Source organism: Schistocerca americana, chromosome 10, assembly GCF_021461395.2.
Source record: "Schistocerca americana isolate TAMUIC-IGC-003095 chromosome 10, iqSchAmer2.1, whole genome shotgun sequence".
Taxonomy (NCBI): Eukaryota; Metazoa; Arthropoda; class Insecta; order Orthoptera; family Acrididae; genus Schistocerca; species Schistocerca americana.
Genome location: NC_060128.1, coordinates 200,782,488 through 200,796,917, shown reverse-complemented (window position 1 = coordinate 200,796,917; position 14,430 = coordinate 200,782,488). Strand labels below are relative to the sequence as shown.

General features: G+C 45.8%; 1 protein-coding gene across 15 annotated transcripts in view; it reads right to left on the bottom strand.

Annotated features, from left to right (window-relative positions):
• The window catches only part of LOC124552519 (fasciclin-1), a 646,219-nt gene that overhangs the window by 26,266 nt on the left and 605,523 nt on the right, over window positions 1–14,430 (bottom strand). For 7 of the 15 annotated variants that reach the window (XM_047126816.1, XM_047126814.1, XM_047126815.1 and 4 more), the window contains 2 exons: window positions 10,817–10,834; window positions 1,188–1,411 (listed from right to left, as the gene is read on the bottom strand). In XM_047126816.1, coding sequence (XP_046982772.1) covers window positions 1,188–1,411; window positions 10,817–10,834 — 242 coding nt within the window. Of the gene's footprint in view, window positions 1–1,187; window positions 1,412–2,792; window positions 2,802–10,816; window positions 10,835–14,430 lie in introns of all 15 variants that reach the window. The other 8 variants (XM_047126821.1, XM_047126825.1, XM_047126827.1 and 5 more) reach the window with 4 other exon arrangements.

The window sequence follows — 14,430 nt, the reverse complement described above, 5'->3', positions numbered from 1 at the left end:
CCCGGATTTCACAGCTGCAGGAAAGAGACCCCAAAGGTAGACCCGAGAATCGTCGGAGGGATGGCCTCCGTGAAGATTTAAACTGAGCATCAATAGATGTGGACAGATGGTGGACAGCAGTAACGGACAGAATCCAATGGAGGAGGAAACTTGTAGCAGCGTGCAGTCCACTGGGCCTGATCACGTACAAGAAGAAGACGAAGAAGAAGAAGAAGAAGAAAATAAAATATTTATTGTCATATCCTATTAAGCTTTTTATGTCTACAAGATTTATGAGTAATTAAGAATTAGCTGACTATATGTGACCTTGTGCAGAATGAATAAGACTCATAACAACTTGTGTAGAAACACTATTCTGAAACCAAAAAATCCATATAGTTTCATCTGAAGAAACAAATTTGATATTGTATCTCTGTGGTTAAACAATGTTACTGCAATGCGATGTTATCTGTTTCATGAGGTCATAGAGAGAGGGAGAGTGAGTGAGTGAGTGTGTGTGTGTGTGTGTGTGTGTGTGTGTGTGTGTGCACGCACACGCGCAAGTAAAAATACATATTAAAAAGGAAGTGGTAGACCGTGCAGCCTAATAGACCAAACAACCTTTGATTCAGCACCAAATTATTTACTGTGTATGTACAAAAACAACAAAGGTTACAATTCTTGCAATAAATCACTGATTAACATCTAATAACATTGCACATAAATGGTATGCTGCTATTCATGTATTTTTTCGAAGGTATTCGTTATTCTCCTTGCAACTTGACACCTTTCTAATGTTTAGAAAGGATTTTGCAGAAGGAACTTTGTAAGCTTCACTGTGTGGAGAGTCAGGACCATACTAGGCAGTGCATTGGCTAATTTTCATCCTACATATTGGATCCTTCTTACAAAGTGCTCTCCTCTGGCTGCGGATGTAAAATTTTTCTTCATTTCCGACACTGTACTGAAGCATACGAGATATATGTGAGGTGTAGTCTTTTAACGAGAAGTACTACATTTCAAATATACAGGTTTATTATGTCAGAAACTGGGTTTCGGAAACGGGCCACGGCTTGATTCCTTATATTTAGCACCGCAGACAACTCTTACATCTCTTACTGAGATTTGCTCCGGTTGTCGCTCCCCAAATTTCTATTCTTCACTAAGTCGAGAAATGCTACGCTTTTACCGTCTCAGTAGCTACTTACTTCAGCATGGGGTCCGTCCGGAGCTTCTCCTTGACTGTCGTGTACGGGACACCCAGTATCTTGTTGATGATGTGCACCATACCGTTGGTGGCAGCTATGTTGGGCTGAACGATGGTGGCATTGACACCGCCGCCCTCGACGGTGACCGTCTTGTTCCCCGCCGGGCCATGCACGACGTTGAAGTAGAGGTTCTTACGGTCGGCCATCGTCGGAACCTGGAACAGCTGGGGTGAAGTGCCTGACCTCCGCCCTCTACTCTTACGACACCCAGACACCGAACTACACGGTACGTGCACCGGAAGACGCCGGGAACGTCGGCCAGCTCGTGCCTCCGCCGCCGCGACCGTCCGCAGTTTCGCGTCTCCCGTCACCGTACTCAGCAGCTTAAACTATTACCTCTAGCTAGTTCGACAAGTAACTGCGCTCGTTAACGTAACGGGGTGCAGCTGCTGCGAGTCACATTAAATGCACTTCACATCTGTGCACTCGTCACTGACCGTCTGCCGTATCACGGCCCCAGTCCCTCGGTGGTGCATTTCTGACAGGTACTCGAGTAGTGAAGTCTGCTCTTATTATCAGGCGTGATCTACTAGCTATAGATGCAGAGAGATGATGAAGAGGTGTTGTGAAGAGGAATTAAAAATGTCTGAAAACGAGCTTACTAACCGATACAGCAAAAGCATTGCCGAAACCTGTAAATGAAAACGTAGTCGAGTTCAACGACGGTTTGAAGAAATTATATTAAAAATGCAGTGACATCTGATGAAATGAGAATTGACAATTTCTCACCAAATACAGTCTGCAATTTACAACCGACTGCACAAATTCCTCGGTGAAGTGTATGGCCGAATGTAAGTTGCACTCCGTTCGTTCGTTACGATAATTTCCGAGTCGAGCAAGTAGACACACACGTACGACTGAAGTGCACAACAGGTGACGGAACAGAACGAGCTCTCGCTCTGCACTCGACACTGAGGCACAGTTGTTTTCTCATTCGAATGGACAGAAGGAAGGAACACGAGAAACCACCTGTGCTACTGCACGGACCTGAACCGCTACAGTCTGCACAGTGGGAGCTTAGTTCTAGAAAGGGAAGGTTACGGGAAACGTCCTGTCGGTGTCGACTGTGGAGCCACTCGAGATTGAGCGATAGCTCGTTCGGACTGACCTCGTTACTGAAAGAAACTATGCCACCGCCAACTCGGGGGAACTGCAGAAGGTGCAAACTGGGAAGTTCAGACGGTGCGCTTCGGAAAACTCGCAGTTCTGAACACGGAGAAATGTCCGAACGAAACTTTTAGGTGACCGTACGAAGTCACCTTCACAAATAGTGAGGAATTATTTGCACACAAAATCCGGAGCCATTACGACAGACACGAACGAGCAGTCGTCCCGACTCTTCTTATTAGACGGCGGAAGTACGAACTGGCCGGCTGCTCCCGTGTTACGCGGAGAGGTGAGAACTGAGAAAAGCCATATACGTCCCAATCTACAGAACAAATTTGAAAAAAGTAGCTAAGATAAAAGAGGTAGGAAAAAAAGAAGTTAAGTAAAGAGAAGTAGCAACAAACACGTAGCATTAAAGTTCCAAAAATCAAAACATACCTGTCGGATCTACATGCATTCCGCAAGTCACAGGTGCAGCATGGAATGTAGGCAGTTTGTTCCAAAAGGCAACAACAGTGATGTGAAACAGAAAGAAAGTTATGCAATTTACTACGTCAGGCGACATCTACACGTCAAGTCTACAGAAGAAACAGTACACACAGCACCCGCCACAGTTAGCGTCTACGACACGGCACCGGCCTCCGGCCCGGACGTCGACCGGCACAGTCGTGCGAACAAACCGGCCGACAGTATCCTGTCGTGTGCAGGTGTCATTCCCCGACCGGGAGCGAGTTTCAGTCCCTTTAATGCAGACACGTTTAAATTAATTGCACTGAATGTCATTTAGTTTCACGGTCGATACTGAAACTTAATTCGTCTTTCTGCTACTACTGCCAGATGTGAATCCTCCAAAAATAAATTTAAATATACCGTGTCTCGACACGAAGAGGCAGCCTTTCAGACGTACGAGGCACTCAAAGGCTGTACCGATTCACTGCCCGTGGCAGTGGAGGCGTGGACCACTTTCTCGCACCGCGACCCACTGTGAGTCTACAGCGTGCCTAATGGTACGAGGTGAGGTCGAGTTTTATCACCTCGAAAAAATTGTTACGTAACTGATTTCTTATTTGTTTGCAGGAACGGGAAATTCTGGTGTCCTAGAAAAGCCAAACTGGAATAGTGGGGCCTACATAAAAATGAAAATGGCTCCCCCAGCAGCACGCTACGGTGTGGCACACGGAATTTGACGTGCCCGGGTGCTGACGCAAACCTGCAAATAAACATAAAACTAGTTACTTAATGATAATTTCAGGAGGTGATAATTAAAACTGTATGACTATTCCCCATAAATAGATTGAGGCGACTAACTTTTACACGCACAGTACCTTTTGTTGCTTTGTAGATATTGGTTATCTGATTTCATCATCAGATAATGACTGGTGTGTGTGTGTACTGTGTTTTCGCTCCACAAACACAGTTGCCGTGGAGCTCGATCGGCACAACTGAGGTTAATAGTGCCCTGAAATATGTGTATATCAAAATGTCGTCAGTCTAAAGCTGTACGATGTCTTGTGTCTCCTGTCAGTTCTGCAACTCCATTCAGCCACAGTGAAAAAATCTGCTCCACAAATGAATAAGAAGATTTTGGCTCCAAAATAATGTTTCTCAGTGAGGTGCCTTTGGCAAAAAGCGTATTCCACAGGTCTGACAAGAAATTACGGAGTAAAAATGCACTTAAAATTTGGTTTTTCTGTCACTCTTCCGGTGAGTCAGATGATGCACTAACGAAGATACGGTGGCAGTTCCAAAAGGGAAAAGTTTGAATTAGATTTACTGAAATTAAACAAACAAATAGATGACAACGAAATTGGTAAAGAGGCGGCTTCGAATATATCTCGACTAATAAAACTGATAGGGCATTAAGTTCACCGAAATGAAAGAGCGGTATTAGTGGGGACGAAACTGTGAGATCTTAGTTTTTTGTGGCGACATTCTCAGAGAAATGCTTCACAGATTTCTCGTCACGCGAGGTTCGTACGCAACCGGGAGCTTTCAGCTACTTCCTCTGTGGTAGTCGTCGCAAGTTATTTGTAGGCCGTGTCGTACCGAGAAATGTGTACGGTACCCAGACCTCGCGTTGTGGTATAGATGAGGCTGTTACCCTGAGCAGATATTATATTCTCTTTCACTAGCTTCACCAACTCTCGGCCGCACTGTCACTTTCAGACCGAACCTAGATTTCGCACTGTGCTACAGATCGGACACCGCATCCTAGGCTTAATAATCGCATTCGTTATCTACGTCAACTTCGGTACACGACCGATGTGGACGAAAAGCAATTTGCAAAGTTCGATTAATTTGTATTTTAGAGGTATAAAGACGTATCCAGTGAAAATCTGTTAACGGGCTGCCTCCACTCGGCACGGAGACGCACTACCGTCGTCTTCTAGACGTTGCGAGCGAGCACAGTGCACGGCTGGCCCTTTTTAGACTTTAGCTGTAAAATCTAATGGCACGTCATTTTGATTTTCTGTAACAATACTGACATCAATTATTGTCTTTCAAATGGAACTATGGTACATCTGGATCCAAAAGAGTAGTTGGGCAAATTCAACAGAATCACTATTTTGCACAGGCCTGAGTAGAAATTACAGAATAAGATTGGATTAAAAATTTTAATTTTTTTGCCAATCTTTTGGTGTGTCAAATGACTCGAGGTTAAAATTATCTGCTGCAGCGAAAGACGTAGGCCAGCTGCGTACCGTCTGCCAGAGGACTCGAACGGAGTACAGAACGACAAATGCCTCCGACGAGCGACAAATGTCGACCTGTGAGCCTGCTCACTGTCAGTGGAACCAAAATCTTTTGGTTGATGTAGACTGCAGAGTTTTCCCCCTTCACCTTTTCAGCAACTCAACATTTCGGCCACTGCTCGGAACTCGTATCCGGGGCCTTCCGGGCTCCTACGGGCAGGTCGATATCTACTTCTCGGACAGAGTGCTACTGCTGCCGGTAGCTGGCCTGCCGATTTCGAGTCCGAGGAAGGAATCTGGCAGGGACATCGGTAGGCGGTCGGTGCTCTCTACCTCAGTCGAGTTCCCCAGTAAACAGTACTCAGCCGCTCGACATCTCCTAATACAGAAGTGAATTTTAACCTTTGACTTCCGGACAATGGATCAATCAATTTATCAAAAGACAGAGACAAAATTCAATTTTTTAATTCAGTCTTACTATTGAAGACTGTCAAGTCCTACTATTTTGAAGTTCAAATGGCACAGTTCACTTTTAAAAAATAAATTTGATGTTAAAATGGACTGTAGAAACATACCGGGCACTTTTTGATGAGCCGTTAATGAGTATGTGCCAATATGCAAAATTGTCAATATCTTTAACTCAAAAAGATATTTCACGTGAAATTTATGTGCCTCAAATATGCAAAAAAGTATGTCTTTATTTTTCCATCTTTACCAGTACCGTACCATTACGTAGGATGTGGTCTATTCTTGTAGAGACTCTGCTAGGAGCAGTGTGGTCCACTCCTTCTAGATCTCAGCCACACGACCTCCCCTCCCATCCCTCCATTCTCAACCTCCATCCCTCCGCCTGTCGGTACCGTCCGGGCCGGTGCCTTTCCGCATGCCATTCCCGTACATTCACCATTCTAGGTACATTTAATTAACATTCCAACCACCACCACATTAAAAATCAAAACATAGCTTTGAGCAGCCATAATGAGTTTAGTTTTTAGTAAACATTTCTGTAATTCTTTTAGTAAAAGTAAACATTTATTTCAAAACTACATAAAGATAGATGCAAACACTGTACTTCCTAGAATAACAACAGAGAATACAGTCCGTGACAATTACACTTTTTTTTGCCTTTAGAAAACTACTTCAACATCCACCCCCACCCCCCGCACTGGGCAGAGACTTGTCCTCGACACCGATATCCGAGTCACCAGTTGAGGCGATGTGTCGAGCCTTACAGAAAAACACTACCGAGCAATATCCCTCTGACTAGCTTCTCTGTTGCGCTTATAATATATTTACCAAAAGTCATCCTTCAAAAAGCTGTCACGTTTGTTTTAAAGGAGAAAAGGATCTCCTTATGTGATTGTGCCAGAGGAGGGAGCCCCGACAGTGTGAATTGGGCAGCTGCATTCCCGTAGAGCTTCAGCCTTACCCTCCAAACAGTGTAGGCAATGAAATCTGGATTAAAAGCTAATTTAAGGAAGCTGTTAAACTGATATAAGGTACAAGAGTTCATGCGTTTCACTGTGTAGATCATAAAATTGTCTTGGGGGAGACAAAAATGGTATGGGATTAAAGACATTGCATTTGCTTAGAGGAAGCCACATAGCATCACATTAGCAAATGACACAACAGGAACAAGACTGAATTCGGAGTGGGGAAGTATTAAATAAAGTGTCCTGCAAGGTACAATGCTACGCCTCCTCCTGTTCTTCCCCTATATAAGTGATTTACGTGACACAATGCAGGAATCTTGTAAAATTGTGACGTTTCCTGATCACACAAGTACACTGACTCTCGTGCGACAGTACCACGGTGCGATATTCGGATGGGACTGTGCTCGGCCTCACGTGGCACGCACGTCTACGGACCGTCTGCGCAGCGTCGAGGTACTCCCGCAGTGGGCAAAATCCCCGGACCGGTTCCCGAAGGGTCACGCACGGGATCGTCTCGGACGTCGACACTGTTCCGGTGCCAATATTTGGGATACCTAGGATCGGTTACGGTAGTCTCGAGCTGGTGCGATTCGGGAGAAGTTGCGACAGCTCTACGGCACCCTCCCCCGCGAAATCGGCGTTTGCGCCCACGACGGAGGGGGCGGAATGTCGTACCGACAGGTGGGCTCGTACTGGCAAGTTCTTCGTAAATTTGACTCGATTTTGTAATTTCTGAAATAACACGATGTACCGCCTCGACCCACGAAGTTTCGTTCAGTTTCCTTCTCCCCTTCTGGTTGCTTCACTTTTTTGTCAGGCAGTGCAGACTGGTGGAGGGTGCACGAGAAAAACAGGACAGGCTTACAAAGGCACGTACTGGGAACAGAAATCGACGTCATGCGCCAGACTGAAACTCCAAATTTGAAATTTCTAAGCGTGCAGCCCGTCAGTGAACCGAGGGGGCACTGGCACGTTAACCCAAAAGCTCAGTTCTGCCCGCTTCGCATTCTGAAACATCTCTCGCTGTGGTGAGCTCTCACCGGGACTGCCGGCACACGTTTTCTCGGCACTGTCGTATGGCACACCTTATGACTCGGTGCAGCTTGGTTAAATTTTTGCAGTGTACCAATATAAGACGTAGAACTTCAGAGAACTTAATTACAGTGATTCCGTCACACCAACTAAAACATTCGGTATACTGTCTGATGTAGAAATTTAAAACACTTTAATGTTCTCAGAACTCATTTCATCAAAATTCTACACTCCTGGAAATGGAAAAAAGAACACATTGACACCGGTGTGTCAGACCCACCATACTTGCTCCGGACACTGCGAGAGGGCTGTACAAGCAATGATCACACGCACGGCACAGCGGACACACCAGGAACCGCGGTGTTGGCCGTCGAATGGCGCTAGCTGCGCAGCATTTGTGCACCGCCGCCGTCAGCGTCAGCCAGTTTGCCGTGGCATACGGAGCTCCATCGCAGTCTTTAACACTGGTAGCATGCCGCGACAGCGTGGACGTGAACCGTATGTGCAGTTGACGGACTTTGAGCGAGGGCGTATAGTGGGCATGCGGGAGGCCGGGTGGACGTACCGCCGAATTGCTCAACACGTGGGGCGTGAGGTCTCCACAGTACATCGATGTTGTCGCCAGTGGTCGGCGGAAGGTGCACGTGCCCGTCGACCTGGAACCGGACCGCAGTGACGCACGGATGCACGCCAAGACCGTAGGATCCTACGCAGTGCCGTAGGGGACCGCACCGCCACTTCCCAGCAAATTAGGGACACTGTTGCTCCTGGGGTATCGGCGAGGACCATTCGCAACCGTCTCCGTGAAGCTGGGCTACGGTCCCGCACACCGTTAGGCCGTCTTCCGCTCACGCCCCAACATCGTGCAGCCCGCCTCCAGTGGTGTCGCGACAGGCGTGAATGGAGGGACGAATGGAGACGTGTCGTCTTCAGCGATGAGAGTCGCTTCTGCCTTGGTGCCAATGATGGTCGTATACGTGTTTGGTGCCGTGCAGGTGAGCGCCACAATCAGGACTGCATACGACCGAGGCACACAGGGCCAACACCCGGCATCATGGTGTGGGGAGCGATCTCCTACACTGGTCGTACACCACTGGTGATCGTCGAGGGGACACTGAATAGTGCACGGTACATCCAAACCGTCATCGAACCCATCGTTCTACCATTCCTAGACCGGGAAGGGAACTTGCTCTTCCAACAGGACAATGCACGTCTGCATGTATCCCGTGCCACCCAATGTGCTCTAGAAGGTGTAAGTCAGCTACCCTGGCCAGCAAGATCTCCGGATCTGTCCCCCATTGAGCATGTTTGGGACTGGATGAAGCGTCGTCTCACGCGGTCTGCACGTCCAGCACGAACGCTGGTCCAACTGAGGCGCCAGGTGGAAATGGCATGGCAAGCCGTTCCACAGGACTACATCCAGCATCTCTACGATCGTCTCCATGGGAGAATAGCAGCCTGCATTGCTGCGAAAGGTGGATATACACTGTACTAGTGCCGACATTGTGCATGCTCTGTTGCCTGTGTCTATGTGCCTGTGGTTCTGTCAGTGTGATCATGTGATGTATCTGACCCCAGGAATGTGTCAATAAAGTTTCCCCTTCCTGGGACAATGAATTCACGGTGTTCTTATTTCAATTTCCAGGAGTGTAATCCCTCACTTTGACATCTCGTGCTGATAGGATACGTATGTAACATCTTAAGCCACGTAGATGACAAAATTCTACAGGATGTTTATAAATGAACATCAGGGTTTTAACACTTTATAATATTTATTATATTAAACTTACAGTTATAAATTATATGTCAAATGAAAGAGCAATCAGACAGTTTTACCAAGAACCTTGTAAATGTTCAATGTGAGCACCATTTGTCACGTGGCACACATAAAGTCTATAGCAGAGTTCTTCCCAAATGCTGAGAAGTGTGTCTTCAGTGATTGTAGCAACAGCTGTTTCAATCCAATTTCTTAATTTAGGGAGGTCTGCTGTTAGCAGAGGCACGTACACACGATTCTCGATGAAGCCCCAAAGGAAAAACTCGCGTGGTGTTAGGTCGGGTGAATGTGGAATCCGTGCAAAGCGAGCCCTGTCATTGGACCCCTTGCGGTCTATCCAGTGCTCGGGTACAGTGGATTCTAGCGGATCGTGGCAGAAACAGTGCGCGCTGCGCACGCACACTGCTGCCAAACATAACTGTTTGACTTGCTCTTTCATTTGACATATCATTTATAACTGTAAGTTTAATGTAATAAATATTATAAAGCAGTAAAACCCCGATATTCATTTATAAACACCTTGTATAACAGCAACATTGACACTGACAGTGGCTGCCTATTACACTGTATTTCCGTGTAACCCATCAAAACTGTGTGTCACAATAGTGTGAGGTAGATTTCGTGTACTACTTATTGTTAACAACCACATATAGCTGTCAAAACAAATTCTTAAGTTTCCAAGTAGCTCTAAGCGTGTGCTTTGGGTTCTGAAGTCGTAATACTTCAATGTGTGACTAAAGGAGTTGACTTACTCATTCGTCAGTAACCGATTTTAAATTTTATGTTGTGTCCATCCCCAGAAAAAGTCATACCGTTCACAAATGCTGGTGTTCGGTCACTCCTGATGCGACTGTTGACTGTATTTATGTGTGTTGCTTTTAGGAAGTACAGCATTATCATTCACCACACTCACTACAATTATCCATTCATAAAAATACTTATAACATGTGACAAATTACAGTTTCTCTACATTACATTACATAAGAGTAATTTCATACTTCAAGTAACAACTAAGTCAGCAGTACAACAATTTCTAATTTTTTTGCAAATGTGAGCATATTCTTTGGATTTCTAATTGACAGATAAAAATATTATTCAAACATGAGTACATTTTACATTACTTATTTTTACTTAGGTGTCAAAAATATTGCAAATAATGTAGCATATTAATGTCATTCTACCACTGCACCAAAAGTGAAGAATTTTAGAGAAATGTAAGTTCTTTTCAAACTCACTTCACCCGGGTAGTCAGAATGGAAAATAATTAAACGCGCCAAGTCGAGCAGCTCCTATTTAAGCGCCAAGCTGCGCTACACTAATGCAGTGGAGTACAGATATTGTGGAAACAGTTTATTGCTATTGTATGCAGAAAGCAGATTTGAGTCGGTCTTTACAAGTCGGGACATAAAGGTGAGAGGTAGCTTTTAAGAAATGTAGAGGAAAAGTAGGTCATCTTAATTGGCACGTGTGAATTACGGGAAGGGTAGGTATGAGGTATGTGAAATAAACAGAAGGTAGTATACATACCTGCACGAAACAATCCTTCTGAAAATTAAAGTTATGAAAAGTTTACTGTTAAGAATCAATGGTGAAATATATCTGGAGAACAGGAAATACATGGTAATAGAAAAAATAATCCCTTTTTGTTTTTTAAAAAATAATTTGCTAAAACAGCTCCAATATCATTCCAGGCAAAAGTGATGTGATCTTGTGTGTGTCTTTCACTGTATCGTAGGACACTCCCCCTGAATACTCGGACAGCCGCCGGTCGAGTCTTGTCGTTGCAGTGCTACTGCCCACCGATGTTAATGCCTGTCATTATTTTCCCAATTGTCATTATTATTAATTTTGTTTCCAGGTCACATGTCACTTAATCGACTGTTCATTTTGTTCTATTCATTGTTCGAAGACTATCAGAAATGCCGAGAATGCACCTTCGTATATGTCAATATATAAGAACTGCAGTAACTGTAAACGAGTATGTCAAATCATTGGTGATTTTAATGGTACTGTAGGCTTTAGTCAATCGTCAATTTTCACAATAAGAAGATCACGTTCTTGTCGTGTGATAATGTGGTCTATCTGTTAACACGAGATACCACCAGCTTTTTCTCAAACCACGTGTGCTACTGCACACACTGCTTCGAGTTCCGTTTCCTTTCCTTCTACTGCGTTTACTGGTGTGTCCAGATGCCTCTAGCAGAAATATTAACCTCTCTCTCATGCCTACAATATAATGTTTCCCCACGTGGGGCTCGGTTTGATAATCAAAAATCACACACAGTTGCAGAAAGATTCGTTAGCGATAGACACAAACCACTCGTTACATAAGACGTGGTGAGAATGTCGGTAGGAAAGATCCTAAGAAGAAACGTATAATTCGTGCAAATATTCGTGTGATTTCACACTAACACAAACCTATTTGAATGTGTTCATAACAAACAAATACAGGAAAGTCTACAATCTTAAATACCTATAACTGCCACTAACACAAACCCCGCATTAAATGCAATTTCAGTAATGAGGTTTCGCCACAATGCCAATGTAGAAGATAGCACAACGAATCTATGAGTATTTAATTGTTCCACTCGTAAATCCTTACTCGAGACTAATCCCTCAAACACAGCTCAACACATCCACGAACATTTAATTATTCCGCTCGTATCCTTAATTGAGACTAGCTTCCCGAGATGTTCGTAAAATAATTTATTTGGATAATCGTACAGTAGACGTTTATTGTACCCATAAAATCTACATACATTTTTAATTAACAACTGCAACGGGCACACGCACGGTACCATCCCGTGCCGACCTATTCGTGGACTGTCTAGAGGAATTCTTCATCACCCAGAATTCCAAATCCCTCACCCGGTTCAGATTCACTGACAGCACCTTCGCGATCTGGATCGAGGGTGACGAGACCCTATCTACACTCCTCCAGAACTTCAACACCTTCTCCCCATTCAGTTCACCGCGTCATCCTCAAACCGACGAGCCCCATTCCTCGACGTCGACCTCCACCTCGGAGACGGCTACACCGTTACCTCCGTACGTATCGAAACCTACCGACGGCCGGCAATACCTCCACTCGGACGGTCGCCACCCGTCCCGTACCGAGAAGTCTCTCGCAGATAGCCTAGCCGCCGCAGCCGTCGCACCTGTAGTGACGAGCCGTACCTCTCGAAATCTACCGAGGGCCTTACCGGAGCTCCCGCAGACCAAAATTACCCTCCCGACCTCCCGGAGAAACAGATGTCCACTGCGTTATTGCTCCGGTCGCCACCACCTCCCGAAGTCCCACCCCTCCTCACTCGGTACCACTCGACCGCATTCTCCGCCAGGATTGTGACACTCTCTCGTCGGGCCCCGAAGTGAAAAATCTCCCACCAACTGTTCTTCCCACCCCTCCCACACTGGTATTCTGCTGCCCACCGCACCTACACAATATGCTCATCCGTACCTACACAGCCCCCGTTCCCAACTCCTCGCCTCACGGCTCGTATCCCTGTAATAGATCTAGATGCGAGACGTGTCCCGTACGTCCTCTCGCCACCGGCTACTCCGGTCCAGTCCCGGGTGTCACCTATCCCACCAGAGGCGGGGCTACTCGTGAAAGCAGTCACACGATTTACGAGCTGAGTCGCTACCGCTGTGCCGCATTCTACGTGGGTACGGCAACTGCCGAGCTGTCTGTCGGCACGGAAGGCCACCTAGGAACGGTGGCCGAGAAACGGCTGGACTGTCCAGTTACTGAGAACGCTGCACGACACAGTATTCTCGATTTTAATGACTGCTTCACACCCTGTGCCGTGTGGACGCCTACCCGCACCAGGTTTTCCCAATGGCACACGCGAGAACTCTCCCTGCAGTATGGCCTCTGTTCCGTAAACCTCCGTTAAGTCACCGTCCTTTACCCACCCGTCCCTATTCGACAGCCTCCTATTCCGTGAGCGGCCTCGCAGTCTCTTCCACTTCCCTGGCACCGAATCTCGTGAGTGCACCTAGCTGCCCTATCCTCTCTTCTCCACCTCGTCCCCGTACGCTCCCACGAGTAACAGTTTACCGTCCCCCACCTGTACCCTGCTCTCTCGCCCCGTCCTTCTCCTTACCCCACCACCCCGATTGCCTCTCTTGCCGCGTGCCGTTCCTCGTGATCCGGCCCCGGCAGCGGGAGACGGCAGTCGTGTGCGTGTGAGCTGCATTTGCACGTGTCGTCTATCTCGAAAGCGTGCCTTCTGGCCAAAAAGCTTACGTATTTAGTAGTCTTCTCGTCGTCCCCGTCTGCGACTCGACGTCTCCGTCGTACGGTGAGTAGGAACTTATCCTTTTCGTAATACTGTCGTTATTCCGTCTCAGATTTTCGTTGTTATATTTTTAATAATATGAAACCTCTTTTGCTATTAAAAAGGCAAGCACGGTAGGAATGTATGTAGTACAGCCTAGTAAACAAAAAATATGAAATAGATATACATTCTGCATGTGCAATACATATAGAATTAACATTTTGAAAATCCTTAATTTTGATCATTCTGAGTGAGCCTACCTGCTTACGGACAGGTAAGTCGCACACTTTTTTTCTGGAGAGATGTTTGACACTGGTCACTGTCATCTTGAGCTTCAAATTGTTGCAAGGCAGCATCTAAATGTGAAAATGCTTGAGAAGCAGCTGTTACGTTTTCACCTCCATTTTATAGACCACCGGTCAACGAGGTGCTGGCGGCGTCAGCTTTATCGGTGACAATTTCGCCGTTCGGTGCCCTGGATCTGTCCGTGATTCGACTTCTCTTTCTTTGTCGCATTCGTGGTAAGTATTCTCTTTTAGCACACTGAGCAACTGGGACGTATTATTGTGTTACGCACGAGCGGGTAACAGTTCAGTTGAGCGATTGTTCTCCTGACCAAAGTTCGGATAGCTGACACTCTACTGTAATTTTTTTTTTTTAACTGTGTAATGTTAATATTTAAAAATAGTAACCCAGTTCTGATTCAAAATTGGCAAATTCAAGTGTAATGGTTTCGTGGTCCTATTGTTTTTTGTCCTATTGTTTGTCAGCAATGTAAATTGTGCATCCAAAAATAGTTGTTTTAGAACAGTGTGAAATTTTAAAAATATCAACAAATAGGAAATAGGAGTGTTAAGA